The 17,481-nt window shown below is 44.3% G+C and overlaps 1 protein-coding gene across 1 annotated transcript; it reads right to left on the reverse strand.

Moving 5' to 3' along the window:
- Positions 1 to 16,202: 16,202 nt before the first annotated feature.
- lrrc30a (leucine rich repeat containing 30a) lies at positions 16,203 to 17,257 on the reverse strand. Its single transcript, XM_018741124.1, has one exon. The coding sequence runs from the start codon at positions 17,084 to 17,086 to the stop codon at positions 16,220 to 16,222; it is 867 nt and encodes a 288-aa protein (XP_018596640.1). The 5' UTR covers positions 17,087 to 17,257; the 3' UTR covers positions 16,203 to 16,219.
- Between the last annotated feature and the right edge of the window lie 224 nt (positions 17,258 to 17,481).

Below are 17,481 nucleotides of genomic sequence, written 5' to 3' on the forward strand. Positions count from 1 at the left end.
CAACAAATGTTCAATAATAGATGTCCCTAGATGTACTGTCACATTAGGTTCTGTTAAAAAAAAAAAAAAAAAAATCAGACAAAAGCTATAATTAATGAAAATTGACTGTAAGACTTTTATTTATTTATTTATTCTGTTTTTGATCAACAACTCATCCAAAGCAGGATCTCAGTGTTCCACAATCTGTCCTGGAAGCATGAAGCGTGAGATGGGAACACTGTGGACTGGACTGGAGTCAGTGGTTCCACACACAAGAGGTCCAAAAGCACAAAGGTTGTCAGTTCTGTTTTTAGTGTGGTGGAACGGCCTCCCCACCACCACTCAGAACTGCTGAATGTCTCTCTATGCTTAATAGAGGTCTCAAATCCCACCTCTTTCGGACTCACTTCTCCCCAGATCTCATAAGCGCATGATAACCTTGTAACTGTTTTTGTTCAATCATTTTTTATAACAATGTGGTTAATAATAGAAAAGCCTATACACAGCTACTGGTGTGATGTATACTGGTTTGTACCATGGTATGTGACAAATTGACTGTACTCTAGAATCACGTGTCTGCATCCAAATCTCTCCTTCTGTTGACGTAACACACTCTTTGTTGTTCCCTGAGATGCACATCGCTTGGAGAAAAGCATCTGCTAAATGAATAAGTGGAAATGTAAATGTAATTCAGAAACATTAACATTTCACACCAGCATTTAAACAAGATGAAGTGTAGGAAACGTAACAGGTACATTTACTCAAACGTCAATTAAAACAATGATAAATAAATGTATATTTTTTAAATTACACTTTTTAGAGGAAAAGGAGTATCTGTGTGTTTCTAAGTCAAAATCATATACTAAGATTTTTTTAGAAAATTAAATGTTTTTTATTTAGTTACATTTACGTTACATGTGTTCATTTAGCAGACGCTTTTCTCTAAAGCAACGTATATCATCTCATAGAAAATACAATGTGTTCCTTGCATTAGCAGGAAGAGACACTTAGATGCAGACGTGTGATTCTTAAGCGCAGTTAGTTTGTTTCTTTCCACCATATGAACCAACGTTCATCACACGAGTAGCTGCCTAAAACTTTATCCCAATATCGACGATTCCTGATCACCTTCCAAGTATTGTTTTTTTGAGATACATATAAACATATTTAAATTTAATGAATAAATTTGGAATCGAGTGACATAATTACAACCTGGGCACAGATTTGTTTCACAGTGTGAACAGAGCTGAGCAATAACAGACTGGCTAAGCTGCCTTCTTCGACTACACACACACACACTTCCTGAACCGCTCGTCCCATATGGGGTCGCGGGGAACCGGAGCCTACCCGGCAACTCAGGGCGTAAGGCCGGAGGGGGAGGGGACACACCCAGGACGGGACGCCAGTCCGTCACAAGGCACCCCAAGCGGGACTCGAACCCCAGACCCACCGGAGAGCAGGACCCGGTCCAACCCGCGGTGCCACCGCACCCCCCTTCTTCAACTACAGTATATTGTTAATTATGCTTTGTACGTTGTACCGAACACCTTAATGTAATGTCAAGCGCACAAGACACAGGGTCTCGCTGGAGAGTCAGAACAACAGGTGTAATGTGCAATTCAGCACAAAAAAACTAATATTATAATTTCGCTAATTCTAACATTCACCAGGCATAGAAATATTAAGTATGTGCTTCTGCATTTTAAAATGAGTTTATGGAGGTTTTGTTGTTTTTGCATGTTGCTTATATTTTGCACAAGTTCCATGGACCATGTCTGTGTAGCCTTCTAAATAATGTCTTCCATAAAAGAAGACACCCCATAATCAAATAAAATCAATATTTATCTACGTTTTATTTGGGCTCTACCCAAGAAGACATATTCGTGGTACCGTTCATAGTTTCTTCTATGATTCTCACAGCTTTAATCATTCTGTGAAGACAAGTGTACCTGAAAACTAAATGAAAACAGAAATTTTGATTTTTTTTTTTTTCTGTTGTTCTTAGACAACAAATCTTCCCCCAGACCATCTGTAGGCAGCAGGAGAAATGAACTTCACTGAAATGATGCAACTTTCACTTCAGTATGCAAAGTTTCATCAACTTGTTGGTGTCACCAGAGGTTTGTCGGTTTCTAAAACCACTTTTGAGAAGTAAACTTTCTGCGGCTCACCATTTAGGAGAAATGCGGACAGGAAAAGGAGGACTGGAGCGCTACTGACCCTTGACTTGCATCTGAAACCGGTTTGCTGAGCCAAGGTTGTGGGTAACAAAATTAGGTTAATTCAGTCATCTCATACAGCGGTCACATCTATTTTCTACTTCGCCTGCGTTTATATGTAATGAATTCCGTGACGGAACAATCCATTAAATCATTGTGTGTTCACTTGGTCAAAACAAATCTTCATCTCAAACTATTCTGTCTTCTGCTGTAAGATGTAAAGGCAACTGTGAGGAAGGAATGCATTTTCCATGAGGAGACCGTGTCTCACAGCACCTGGGTGGTGCGAGAGGACATGGGTTCGATCCCCGCTCAGTCTGTGTGGAGTCTGCATGTTCTCCCTGTATCTGCGTGGGTTTCCTCAGGGTGCTCTGGTTTCCTCCCACAGTCCAAAGACATGCTGTTCAGGCTCACCCATGGTGTGTGAGTGAGAGAAAGAGAGTGTGTGTGTGTTCCACTGATGTATGGATGAGTGACCCAGTATAAGTAGTGTATCTAGCAGTGTAAGTCACCACGGTGAATAAGGTGTGTGGGCTCATAACACAACATAGAGTTCATTGGAAGTCGCTTTGGGGGAAAACGTCTGCTAAATAAATGTATGTAAATGAGACAGTTCACCTTTCAGTTGCTTTGAGTGCTGTAATGATTTTGTTAACTAAGAACCAGGACAAAAACACATGCCAAGTGTAGGTGGATGTGTAGTCAACATCACTTCGAGACTGAATAGCCCACACATATGCAGACTGCTGTAAGGTACTTACCCCATCTCCCTTACTTGTTCCTCTGCATTGGTTTCCTGTAGCTTCCCGGATCAAATTTAACACCCTAGTTATGGCCTAAAAATGCATTAATAGATCTGCTCCCAGATATCTGCAGGACTTGATCAACCGCTACACCCCAACCAGACTGCTATGCTCTTCTACATCTGCTGCTTCGTGGTCTCACTTGTGGTGGAACGACCGCCCCCTCTCACTCAGAACTGCTGAATGTGTGTCCACATTTAAAAAGGATCTTAAATCTCACCTCTTCCAGACTCACTTCACCCATGATCGCTTAAATTGATGTAAGGTGTAAATGTTCATGCTCCATAACTTTAAGATGATGCCCAGATAAATCTTTACGCAGCTACTCCTGTAATGTAATGCAAATGTTTATACATATCTCAAAAAAATATACATTACTAGGAAGGTGATCAGGAATTGTCAATATGCGGATGAAGTTTTATGCAGCTACTCGTGATGAACGTTGGTTCATATGGTGGAAAGAAACAAACTAACCGCACTTAAGAATCACACGTCTGCATCTAAGTGTCTCTTCCTGCTAATGTAATGAACACGTATTTTCTATGGAGATGTACGTCGCTTTAGAGAAAAGCATCTTCCATATGAATACATGTAAATGTAAGTTCCCAGAATTAGCATTTGTCATAACACGACCCTGGGTGTAGCCTTTCTGGTAAATAGAAGTAAAAAACATGGTTTCTGGTGGAGAATGCAGGTTCAAGTCCAAGGAGAGCCATGTTTGAAATACGTGGCGTATTGATAGACCATGACCACTATGGCCAAGAGTGATTCTTTTTGGCCCGATGATCCCTGAAGGTCAAAACGTGGTGTTGACATACATTCCAAATCAGGCTCCTGGCACTTTGGAATTTGTATCAGTGTTGATCGGTTACATCAGGAGCTGCAAAGAGAGACTGAGAAATGATGTTTCACAAGGAGATGTGCTTCTGATCTTTTAAAGAGCTCTGTTTGTTCCCCACAGGAATAAAGGCGAGACGCCTGCAGATAAGACGCAGCTCTGGTTAGCGGTATCGCAGAGGGGATGAGAAGCATAGGTTTCGCTGAGCTGATTGTGAGGTTTATCGCTACTCTTTTTGTGTTCGCGGATACGGGAGGGTGGGGTGAAGGACAGTTGGCTAGGCAACAACATCAACAGCTCTTCCTGGGTCTTTTCCATCCACCACCCCCTACTCTGTGATGGAATGCAGTTGAAAGATCTTCATCCTCTGCCTTTGCTCTCGCCATCTTCTCCCTGTTGGTGAAGTTGGCCCTGGAGTTGGCTCTTGTGCCACAGAAGGCAATGTAATGTGATTAAAAAGATCTGCTCCCCCAGAGCAGCGTGACCACGCTTACGAGGACTTGCTTGTTCTAAGGGGAATGGGGGAGGGGTGGGGGGGATGCCTTGACATTTAAAGCTGTAATGCAGTAATCCTGATTCTGAGGAACACGTCCTCCCTCTGGTGTTCTACGTGAAAGGGCTGATGTCCTCTGGAAGGTGCGTATGGTTGTACGAACACAACTAGTGACAGACTAAATATGGCGCATTCCAATCAAAAATCCTTCTTTAAATGTGGTTCTCAATTTGTCCCCAGACCTTCTTCCTTTCGCCAGCATGCTTTCGAGTGCTGCAACGACTCCAAAGTCATTACCTTATGCACGCCACCCCAGAGATGTAATAATGTTGAAGTATCCATTGGGAACTAATATGTGGGCATTAGAATAACTAAGTAACACTGTGTCAAGGTTCGCAAAAAATTACCAAGAAGCCTATACAGTGTCTATTAATTGAGCTTCTGCATATACAGGTGCTCCTCCGGGTACCATACCGACCCGACGACCCCCTCATAAGTCGTCTTCGTTGTTCGTTGAAAATCTGCTTACGCTCTACTACATGAATCACAAGAATATATTAAAAAAAATTTCCATGTATGAATGCTGTGCTCTACAGAACATGGCGAGAGTTGAATCATTGCAGCCGCACATCGGAAAAACAAATCAAACCAAAAAGGGTGCGTTTGGGTCAGGTACACCGAAGGGGTGTCTATAAGCAAAATTTTTATCAGCTGGAGGAGAATCAACTGCCAGACCAAGCCAAGACGGCAACTCGCCCTACAAAAATCATCTGAGTGGAATATCCATATATAGGTGTGTCAGTTTATCTGTTGTATGGTACCACTTTATATGAGGGATAAATCAGTTCACTTCTCTCCTTTAAATTAATAGTAATGAATAGTTCAAGAGAATGGGTGGCACAGCAAATAGCGCTGCTGTCTCACAGCGCCTGGGTGGTGCGAGAGGACATGGGTTCGATCCCCATTCAGTCTATGTAGAGTTTACAAGTTCTCTCTGTGTCTGTGTGGATTTCCCCCCACAGTCCAAAGACCTGCTGTTCAGGGTCACTCATAGTGTGTGAGTGAGGGACAGAGAGAGAGTGTGTGTTCCACTGATGTATGGATGAGTGACCCAGTGTAAGTAGTGTATCTAGCAGTGTAAGTCAATGCGGTGGATAAGGTATGTGGACTGATAACACTACATAGAGGTCATTGAAAGTCGCTTTGAGGGAAAGCGTCTGCTAAATAAACGTAAGAAAATGTATTTCACAAGCAGATCCTTGGGAATAAATTTTTCTCATGATGCGAGGGAAGCCTGTGTTCATAAAAGTGCATTGACAACCGTGCAGCCCGTGAACTGCTCCAATTAAAAGAGTGAGTAAAGATGTGTCCAGGCATGCACCGCGTCTCGAGTCCTGCTGTCTGTATTGACCGGTGACCAAGGGTTACACGAGGCTCATTAAAGGGTGCCATGGTAACAGCCTCACTCATGGCCTGGCAGACTTTGGAGAATAGCATTTTACTTAGATAAATATCAGCTAGAAATTGTCAGGAATACATCCTTTTGTGTTTACTGTATTTTTATTTATTCATCTATCACATTATGTTGTACTAGAGATGAAATACGTGACGTGATCATCAAATACAGAAAGTGTTTCATGTGAAATATTTGTGCACCAATGGGGGAATGTCACTCAGGACTGGAAGTTAGATGGACTTTGATTCTTAGAGAGGGTTTCTGGGCTGATGGGGTGAAATTACTCAAATTGCTGGTCACATTCAGACATAGTACATCTGGAAAATCAATATTTTTTTCTCTTAGTTCAGTTAAGCTCAGTGGAAGCTTTGCAGCTAAGATGCTTTGAAAGTCAGATGTTTAAAAACTTTTTTTTTTTTATAAATAAAACCATATAGATTTCACTAAAGAAAACATTTATAAAAATCCAAACGAGAAGAATGCGCACATTGGAGACTACAATTTAGATTATAGTTGTTGGGGTATTTGTTGGTTTTGTTGGCAGTAAAAGGCACAGAAAACAGAAGAGGACTGTGGGAGCGACCCTGTTCCTCACACTTCCACAGCAGTGACAGAGTATCTGGTGTTCATTGGTGTCCACAAATAATAAGATGACACTGCACATTTATGAGTCAATTAACAGTTGGCTTTGGATGGAAGTTTGTTTGGGGAAGGTATTTTTTATATTCAGACTTTTAGTATTAGTTCTCATTCTAAAAGAAGATAAAATGTTGAAAGGAAGTCTTGCAAATTACTTCTGCTTATTAAGGCTATATCCACAATTTCAATAGAACCTAACCCTAATTAATGGAATTGGACTGAAGGAATGTCTCTATTATTCAGATTTTACTGATTTTGGAGATAATAAAGCTGAAAGTGGCTAAAAGGCACTCTGATTTGGTGTTTGTTTGCTTGCTTGTTTGTTTAATTAATCTTCTGTACAGCAAGTGACTAACAAGACAATGTCTGGAGGACATTGTAAACATTACTCTAAATATCTTCCCTTCAAGAACTTTGAGCTGTTTGTTACTTTTCTCTTACGGTATGGTATCTCCATCTGGAACTTGTTGGTGACTCAAATAACCAAAACTTCCCATTGTCCTCCTTCTGTGAAAGCATGAATCTTGGCTGAAAAGATGACGTTGATTAAGGGTGACAGGGTATAATTAGTGGTGCGAATCTAGCAGGAAATTCCATGACAGCGGCTTTGGACAGTCCTTATGTGTCCCGTGGGACTGGGCTTGTTGGAATACGAGTTAAGAAAAAGAAGACATCAGCTGGGATTCAAATCATACCCAGAGTTCATCAAAGGTCAAGGGAGTCCTGCTCCGCAGTAAGTGTCCACAGCGGGGACCTCACAAAGTAGGAGAACAGAGCAAAGAAACAATGGGACACCTGCCGCGTCCTGCTTTGGGGTTCAGTGATTCAAGAGCAGCGGACCAGTCCACTTCAAAGAGGACGCACATTTATTACCACTCATGTTTTCCATTTACATTGCATTGAAGATATAGACATAGCAAAACCTGAAGGAAGCATTCAGACAAGAGTCTCATTATAGTTTCACATTAATTTCATTGACACTTTTCTCTAAAGCAACTTAGAATTATTTACCCATGTATACAGTGGGGTAATTTTACTGGAGCAATTTCAGGTTAAGTACCGTGCTCAAGGGTAATACAGCTGTAGGTGGGATCAAACCTGTGACTGTTGGGTCCAAAGGAAGTGCTAACCACTACTGATATTTTTCTGCTGTTTCCTTAAAGAATCTAACAGTTTCTCCCTCTGAGTGCAGAACTTGTTCTCTCACTCCTTCAGCTCTCGCTCAGGCAGCAGGCTTGGCCTCACTGAGCTACTGCTTATTTGCTTTAAATCCCAGGATGGCTGGTGTACAGACCCCTGGTCAACTCTCTTATTTTAGTGGACCACAAATGGTACAAGACATACAGTTCTATGTGATATTCTAAATCACTGAAACTTAGAATTAATTCGCACAACGATGTGTGGAATTCAGACAAACACTTGAGCAGTGTCTTGCGGGACCGAGTGGGACACGGGTGCCTCAGTTCAGATTTAATCTCTCTTCTCTCTCTCTCTCTCCCTTCTACGTCAGGAGAAGATTAAACAGACAGCAAGGGGTTCACTGTTTACCAGTATGTTTGGACAGTCCAGCTCCATCCCCTGAACCGTGTTAGACCTCACGTGTCTTCTAGGTAGACGTGCTCCAGAATGTTCAGGTCGGCTGGATGATGCTTGTGGGCTGAAATTTTCAAACAGTGTCACTTGAATCTCAACAGGACAGAAATCAAGACTTTGACTGGGACACTGTAGGAATTACCACTACCATACTGTTGTAGCCTTGTGTTTGGGATCACTGTCCTGCTAAAGTACAGACATGTATCACTTAACGACAGGAATACATTCCGAGAAATGCGTCATTAGGCAATTTCGTTGTTGTGCGAACATCAAAGAATGTACTTATACACACCTAGATGGTATAGCCTTGATCATAGTGTGTACTTATACAAACCTAGATGGTATAGCCTCGATGCAGTCAAGAGCCGTGGTAAACACGAGATTTGTAACGCTGCTGCTGGCGTGACACAGCATATTGTTTTACAGTAAGCTTTTTGTGAGTAGACAGAGTACACTGTAAAATAAACTATAAAAAGTACAGTGAATACATACAGCAGTACCATAGGTGTTTATTATCAAGTATTATGTACTGTACATAATTGTATGTGCAATACTTTTATACGACTGGCAGCGCAGTAGGTTTGGTTACTCCAGCACCACCACGAACACATGAGCAACATGTTGCGCTACGACATCGCCGGTGAATAAGAATTTTTCAGCTCCATTATAATCTTATGGGACCACTGTCATATATGCGCCGAGTCGTTAAGCGAAACATTGTGAAGCAGTGGATGACTCTAATCAATTTACTCCAATTGACTCACTCTGATTAATGTCACATTTCAGTGTTTTGAAATGAAGTATCACACAGAAAGAAATTTCAGTTTTCCTTTTCAGACTGAGAACACAGAATTGGACAAGGGTCTGAATACTTTCAGAAGGCTCCGTACTGAGAGCTGTCAACAGGGTACAAGTCTTGCAGACAAACCCATTTTTGTTGTGTTTGTGTTAAAACATAGTGCTTGACACTCCAGGTGAAAGGCAACGCAGGAGCTTTACAAGCACATAAATCAATCCAGCAGCCACTATTGAGGCTCCGCTCCACAGACCTGAAGCAGATGAAACAAACAGGAAAGTGGAGCCCACAGTGGCTGTTGTGGACCTCCACATGGAGCAAAGCCCTGCAGGTTGCTGAGCTGAAGGAGGACAAACCTTTACTCCGAGTCTGTAACATGCTGTACCCTCGCTAGATCTTCCAGCCTGTGACCCTCACTGACTCAGAGAGTCTGGATAAAAGAATCTGTAGTATCACTGAGAGGGTTGCGAGAACTGGACAGTGGAGAAGATGGACAGGAAGAAAAGTGACACCTTTCAACTATGGTGCTGGCAAAGAATCCTGCATTTACCCTGGTCGATATCGACTCGACAGCACCTAAGAATAACAGTATAACTGAATTTTACAACATCAGATTCTAACCTACAGCAAAACAACATAACAGAAAATTAGAGCACCATTCAAGCAGTATGGATGAAATCATTCACTGTACAATATTCTGATACTTGTTCTGTGGCTACTTCCAAAAATCTGAAAGGAGTTACATTTGCATTTTTTTTTTTTTTTTTTATTTAGCAGATGCTTTTCTCCAAAAGCGACTTCCAATGAACTCTACGTAGTGTTATCAGCCCACACACCTTATTCACTGCAGTGACTTACACTGCTAGATACACTACTTACAATGGGTCACTCATCCATAGATCAGCAGAACACACACACTCTCTCTGTCACTCACACACTACAGCGGAACCTGAACAGCATGTCTTTGGACTGTGGGAGGAAACCAGAGCACCCGGAGGAAACCTCACAGACACGGGGAGAACATGCAAACTTCACACAGGCCAAGTGGGGATCGAACCCATGTCCTTTCGCACCACCCAGGCCTGTAAGTCAGCAGCGCTACATCTTGCGCATTACTTTATATTAACCAGCATAAATTAAATAAAAATACAAATTATAACGAAAGAGTAGAAAGCACTGAAAGACCACAAATTTCACAAATTTTAGGTAGCTTTTACACCAGGAGTGCTTTACTATTCTAGAAACATATTACAGTAACACAAACAAATGCAGCACCTTCACCTAGAAGTAATCTAAAACGTCTGTTAAATATTTGCTCAATCAGTAATAAAACCACTCTGCTAATTGACAATTTTGAGTTATGAGACTTTTTTCCACCAAAACACAACTTAGCAACTCTATTTCGACACCATTAGCTGAAGCTACACAGATGGATATAATTATCTACACAAATCTCATACAATTGGCCATGGAGCAGAAGCTGGAGCTCTCTAAAAAAGAAAACTACAAATACACTGTTTTACATCTTTTGCAATATATGTTAAATCCAAACCTATCATAACTACAGTACTTCCTTTATTATATTGTTCTTATTATTTATAAATATCCTAGGCCTTGTTCCTTGTTTCTTTAGAATCCTTCCAGGCAATTTAGCTGTCACCTATGATAAAGCAGTATTGATGGAGGATTTTAATATTCACATAGATGAGGAGTCAGACATTCTTTGCAAATTTTTTTTTCGTCTCTGCAAAACTCTGTACAGTTTATACAAATTGTGAAAGGTCTGGCACATTCTCGAAACCAAATCTGACAGCGTGTACCTATGAATCAGAGGCCAAATCCAAACATAACATTTATGTCAAAAATCTTTGAGAAAACAGTATCTTTTCGACTTCAGTATTACGTCTGCAGACTCAACGTACCTGATAAATTTCAGTCTGGTTTCATTCTGTTGGTCATGACACAGGAACAGTATTAATCCATGTTGTAACTGACATTTTAATATCATTGGATGCGGGAAATACCATGCTCTATCATTATGTTGTTAGACTTAAGTGAGTGCTCTTCTCACACAGTGACACCGAGCACTGAACAAAGGACCAGTGACATAAAACAAATAAAACGTTGGCTATACAATAAATTACTACAATAACTATGTAATTATTAAAGCTGTAAGTAAGCTTACTGGCCACAGAAGAAAAGAAACAAAAAACTCCCAGCCGAAAGGTAAGGGAGAAAAACCCTCGTGGGGTCCAAGTGCCAGTGGCTGCCCACCCCTCCAGGGTATTCCAGATAAAAAAAAAGACTTTTAAATCAACTTAAGCTATTTATAACATCATCATTAGATGTTAATAAGCTGATGTCCCAGGTCATATAGGCAGGTCTTGTCCACCACTGACTACTGACCATAACATTTAACTGAAAAGATTTCAATATAGGTTGGTCTGTCAGACACTCCTCTTACGCCGTTCCATTCTTATTTATCAAGTCAATCTCAATACATGCAAACATCTGACAACAGTGCTCAGATCACATGTGGCGTGCCCCAAGATTCAGTATTCGGTCCGTTCACGTTCTCAATTACATGCCATCATTGGGGAACTATATTAGAAAACATAGAATTGAGTTTCATTCCCATGCTGATGATATTCACTCACTTAAGTCTTAAGTAACTGCTTCTCATCTCCTCTGCTGCCAGGTGGCCAATTCATTATCATCATAAAGTACAGTACTGTGCAGAAGTCTTAGGCACTTAGATGTTTCACAAAACTATTTGTTTTAGACAGTTATTTAACTTCTTCAGCATTAGTGTCAATGGGAAAGTGTATATTGTAGATTTCCAAGCATTCCTTTTGCAAAAAGTTACAGTATTGCAGTAAGGGTTTTGTATGTCATTAAAGAAAGAAAGTAAAATAGTAATAAACAACTTTCCAAATAGAGAACTTGAGGTCTTTGTATGTTACACCAATTAAGTGAAGCAGAAACAGCTGTATAGAGGCAATAAAACTGGGTGAGGGACAACCATACTGAACATGTGAGCTTTTGTCACATGTGACAGTTTGACTCTCAGACCTTACACCATGGCAAGAGTAAGTACAGCAAGACAACAAAAGGTGTTCACGCTCACGACAAGCGCTTTGTTGACGATGGACGGTTACTGAGCTTTGTAGGAAGTTTATTAATTAAGAGCATCCATCCATCCATCCATCCATCTTCCTCCGCTTTTATCCGGGGCCGGGTCGCGGGGGCAGCAGTCCGAGCAGAGTACTCCAGACCTCCCTCTCCCCGCACACCTCCTCCAGTTCCTCTGGGGGAACCCCAAGGCGTTCCCAGGCCAGCCGGGAGACATAGTCTCTCCAACGTGTCCTGGGTCTGCCCCGAGGCCTCCTCCCAGTGGGACAAGCCCGGAGCACCTCCCCAGGGAGGCGTCCAGGAGGCATCCGGAACAGATGCCCGAGCCACCTCAACTGGCTCCTCTCGATGCGGAGGAGCAGCGGCTCTACTCCGAGCTCCTCCCGGGTGACTGAGCTCCTCACCCTATCCCTAAGGGTGCGCCCAGCCACTCTGCGGAGGAAACTCATTTCTGCCGCTTGTATCCGCGATCTCATTCTTTCGGTCATGATCCAGAGTTCATGACCATAGGTGAGGGTAGGAACGTAGATCGACCGGTAAATTGAGAGCTTCGCCTTACGACTCAGCTCCCTCTTCACCACAACAGACCGGTACAATGACCGCATTACTGCAGACGCCGCACCGATCCGTCTGTCGACCTGCCGCTCCATTTTTCCCTCACTCGTGAACAAGACCCCAAGATACTTAAACTCCTCCACTTGAGGGAGCAACTCCCCCCTAACCCGGAGGGAGCAATCCACCTTTTTCCGACTGAGAACCATGGCCTCGGATTTGGAGGTGCTGATTCTCATCCCCACCGCTTCGCACTCGGCTGCAAACCTCCCCAGTGCACGCTGCAAGTCTTGACTTGATGAAGCCAACAGGACCACATCGTCCGCAAAAAGCAGAGACGAGATCTCGCGGCCACCAAAGCAGACACCCTCCGTTCCCTGACTGCGCCTAGAAATTCTGTCCATAAAAATAATGAACAGAATCGGTGACAAAGGGCAGCCCTGGCGGAGTCCAACATGCACCGGGAACAGGTCTGACTTACTGCCGGCAATGCGAACCAAGCTCCTGCTCCGGTCATACAGGGAACGAACAGCCCGTAGCAACGAGCCCCGAACCCCATAATCCCGAAGCACCCCCCACAGGATGCCACGAGGGACACGGTCGAATGCTTTCTCCAGGTCCACAAAACACATATGGACTGGTTGGGCAAACTCCCACGAACCCTCCAACACCCTAGTGAGGGTATAGAGCTGGTCCAGTGTTCCACGGCCAGGGCGAAAACCGCATTGCTCCTCCTGAATCCGAGGTTCGACTATCGGTCGGATTCTCCTTTCCAGTACCCTGGCATAGACTTTCCCAGGGAGGCTAAGGAGTGTGATCCCCCTGTAGTTGGAACACAATCTCCGGTCCCCCTTCTTAAAAAGAGGGACCACCACCCCGGTCTGCCAGTCCAGAGGCACCGTTCCCGAACTCCACGCGATGCTGCAGAGGCGTGTCAGCCAAGACAGCCCCACAACATCCAGAGACTTGAGAAACTCGGGGCGGATCTCATCCACCCCCGGAGCCTTGCCACCAAGGAGTTTTTTGACTACCTCAGCAACTTCAGCCAGGGTAATGGACGAGTCCCCCTCCGAGTCCCCAGCCTCAGCTTCCTCTACGGAAGGCGTGTCGGAGGGATTGAGGAGATCCTCAAAGTACTCCTTCCACCGCCCGAGAACATCCTCAGCTGAGGTCAGCAGCGCACCACTTCCACTGTAAACAGTGTTCGTGGAACACCGCTTCCCCCCTCTGAGTCGCCGGACGGTTTGCCAGAATCTCTTTGAGGCCGACCGAAAGTCTTCCTCCATGGCCTCACCGAACTCCTCCCAAGCCCGAGTTTTTGCCACGGCGACTGCCAGAGCCGCGCTCCGTTTGGCCCGTCGGTACCCGTCAGCTGCTTCAGGAGTCCCATGAGCCAGCCAGGCCCGATAGAACTCCTTCTTCAGCTTGACGGCATCCCTTACTTCCGGTGTCCACCACCGTGTTCGGGGATTGCCGCCGCGACAGGCACCGGAGACCTTATGGCCGCAGCTCCGAACAGCCGCACCGACAATGGAGGAGCGGAACATAGTCCATTCAGACTCAATGTCCCCCACCTCCCTCGGGACCTGGTTGAAGCTCTGTCGGAGGTGGGAGTTGAAGACCTCTCTGACAGGGGCCTCCGCCAAACGTTCCCAACAGACCCTCACTATGCGTTTGGGCCTGCCAGGTCTGTCCAGCTTTTTCCCCCGCCATCGAATCCAACTCACCACCAGGTGGTGATCAGTTGACAGCTCAGCCCCTCTCTTCACCCGAGTGTCCAAAACATATGGCCGAAGGTCAGAAGAAACGACTACAAAGTCGATCATCGACCTCCGACCTAGGGTGTCCTGGTGCCAAGTGCACTGGTGGACACCCTTATGCATGAACATGGTGTTCGTTATGGATAAACCGCGACTAGCACAGAAATCCAATAACAACTCACCGCTCGGGTTCAGATCAGGGAGGCCGTTCCTCCCAATCACGCCCCTCCAGGTATCACTGTCGCTGCCCACGTGGGCGTTAAAGTCCCCCAGTAGAACGACAGAGTCCCCAGTGGGAGCGCTTTCCAGCACGCCCCCCAGGGACTCTAAAAAGGCCGGGTACTCTACACTGCCGCTAGGCGCATAAGCACAAACGACAGTGAGAGACCGTTCCCTGACCCGAAGGCGTAGGGAGATGACCCTCTCATTCACCGGGGTAGACTCCAACACATGGCGGCTGAACTGGGGGGCTATTAATAAGCCCACACCAGCCCGCCGCCTCTCACCTTGGGCAACGCCAGAATAGTGGAGAGTCCACCCTCGGTCGAGTAGAGTGGTTCCAGAACCCAAGCTGTGAGTGGAAGTGAGCCCGACTATATCTAGACGGTATCTCTCAACTTCCCGCACCAGCTCAGGCTCCTTCCCCGCCAGTGAGGTGACATTCCAAGTCCCAAAAACCAGAGTTGGCGCCCGAGGTTTGGGTCGGCCGGGCACTCGGCCCCGACCACCGCCCAAATCACAACGCACCGGCCCCTTATGGTTTCTCCGGCAGGTGGTGAGCCCACCGAAGATAATTAAGAGCATTATTTTTGGAAACATTCTCACTTTACAGCTTTTTTCCTCAAAGTGCCTAAAACTTTTGCACAGTACTGTACATCGTTAATGACTGTGTTATACGTTATATTTATTGAAGTATTTTTTTCATTTAACCATTTGATTTTACCCCCATCTTTGTTTTTCTTAATACTGTGTCTCTTGTAAACACATATGCTTTGCATGTGATGGTTTGTCTTTGGCTTCATCTGTAACCTTGTGAATGCGCCCTGAGTCTGTCTTCAGCATAGAGCGCTGAATAAGAATAAACTATACTACTGTAATTTGTCGTTACCTTCTTTGGAACTTCTACTGCCACAAGCGTAGAGAGGTCAGATGTGAGGTCAACTTCACTGAGTTAGCATATCCAACCATAAACTTTAAAAGGGCAAACAAAGGGCACTTCCCACAGCAAAGTGGAGAAATAATACATTTTGGAAGGAAACTGTTCTTGTTTGCACTTGATTTCACTTTCTCAGCCATGGACTCTAAAGGGGACTACTTTTCTTTCTAATTATCTTTTATGGGAAAATCTCTTTTTTTTGTCAATCATTTTATTTGTACTGTAACCAGCTGGTGCAAGATTTTCTGTAGGGCTATTTGAGGAAAGTTTATTTACTTATTTATGTCATTAATATCACCTTAAGCACAAAATCTCATCAGCTTCATTGAAGAAATTAGAATTATTAGTGATGAAATTACTATACAGAGAGAAATAACTGTACAGCTTATTTACTATATGACAAATTTGAATTGCAGATAAAATCTGGATATATTAAACTATTAATATATATGTCACAAAAAATTTGCAGTCAACTTGTCATAAAAGCTTTACAGTGAAGTAGTGCTAACAAAATCATTAATGCTAAAATTATGTAAAAACATTGACAAAAGCTTAACTACTAATTAGCATACATTTTGTACAGCCTAAAAATTGGATTTTCAACATCTTTTCTGTTTCAGGCTTTTTGTTTTTCTTTTTTTCTATGACTGTTTTGCAGAAAACTTGTTTGCTGGAAAAAGTCTTTCACAATCTGCCTATTACGGTGAAAAATAAAAAGTATATTCGATACCTTTAGAGCAAGTGTACTGAGTAATAAATATCTGTTACTCAAAGCAAGTCCTGGGTAGCTTCTTCAGCAGCCATCATGCTGACTTCAGGTAATTGTACAGGGCTCCTAGACCTCCATCCAGAATTTCTCTGATGGGCTTTAGCAGCGGGTTGTGCAGGATGTGCAGGCCCTTGTCCAGGGGGTGGCAAGCTACCCTTTCCAGTTTTGTCAGCAGGTGCATCTCCGTGGGCACATCTTGGATATCATTGAAGTCCACGTTAAGAAGCTCCAAAGAGGTGAGGAAACATAGTGCCCTGGGAAGAGTGTGGATGCAGTTTCCCTCCAGGATGAGGATTCTAAGGTTGACCAAGGCTTGGATCTGGTCAGCAATGTTCTCCAGTTGATTGCAGGCCAGTTGCAGGAAGACTAGGCTCCTCATACGGTAGATGCACCCTGGGATGTGGAAGATCAAGTTGTGACTTAGGTTGAGTTTCTTCAAGGAGACTAAGCCTGCCAGGCTGGTTGGAAGCCCAGTGATCTGGTTGCCTGCCAGGCTAAGGACTTCAAGGCTAGTGCAAGAGCCCAGCTCCTCAGGCACTTGGGTCAAGTGGTTGTGATAAGCAAACAGAACACGCAGGTTCCTCAGCAGCCCAATTTCAGGTGGCAGGCTCTGCAGCTGGTTGCCCCACAGATTGAGCACCACCAGGTTCTGTAGGCAACCCACAGAAGAGGACAGAGTACACAGGCGGTTCAAGGACAAGTTTAGCTTCTCCACTTCCAGGAGTTCCCAGAGCTCCTCAGGGGTCTCTGATAGGCCATGCATAGTAAGGGTCAGCACACTGTAACCATAGCGCATGCTGACATGCTTCCGAATCCTGTCCACTGAAGACAGGGTCTCCCCCCGCATCGGACTCTTTTTGTCCAGATATTTAACTTCATCCTTTGACTGCTTCCCTCCCATGCCGTTCAACAAGTCACTCTTCTGGAATCTAATCCCCCCTGGAATCCTGGAAAATGGCAGCCCAGCTACACCAAGTAATGCTGCAGTGGTCTGGAGAGGTTCTAGAGGAATCTGCAGACATTCCTAGTCGTTTTGGTTTCTCCCATCGATCCAGTCATACAGGTCTCTTCAGCCCAGAGGCACTGCCTGCTCTCAGTGTATCCAGGGCAGGCGCTCCGGTGGTCTAGTCACAGGAGGGGGTGTTGGGGAATTGAAACCCAGCCTGTGCGCCGGCCTCCCTCCAGCAAACACTTACTGAGTTTCACCCACAGCAGCTGCCACTGTCACTTCAACACGTCTTCAGCAGCTAACCTTGATTGTAATAAGGGCATAGTATTCCTGCTCAGGCCATCTCA

This window comes from Scleropages formosus, chromosome 19, assembly GCF_900964775.1.
Source record: "Scleropages formosus chromosome 19, fSclFor1.1, whole genome shotgun sequence".
Taxonomy (NCBI): domain Eukaryota; kingdom Metazoa; phylum Chordata; class Actinopteri; order Osteoglossiformes; family Osteoglossidae; genus Scleropages; species Scleropages formosus.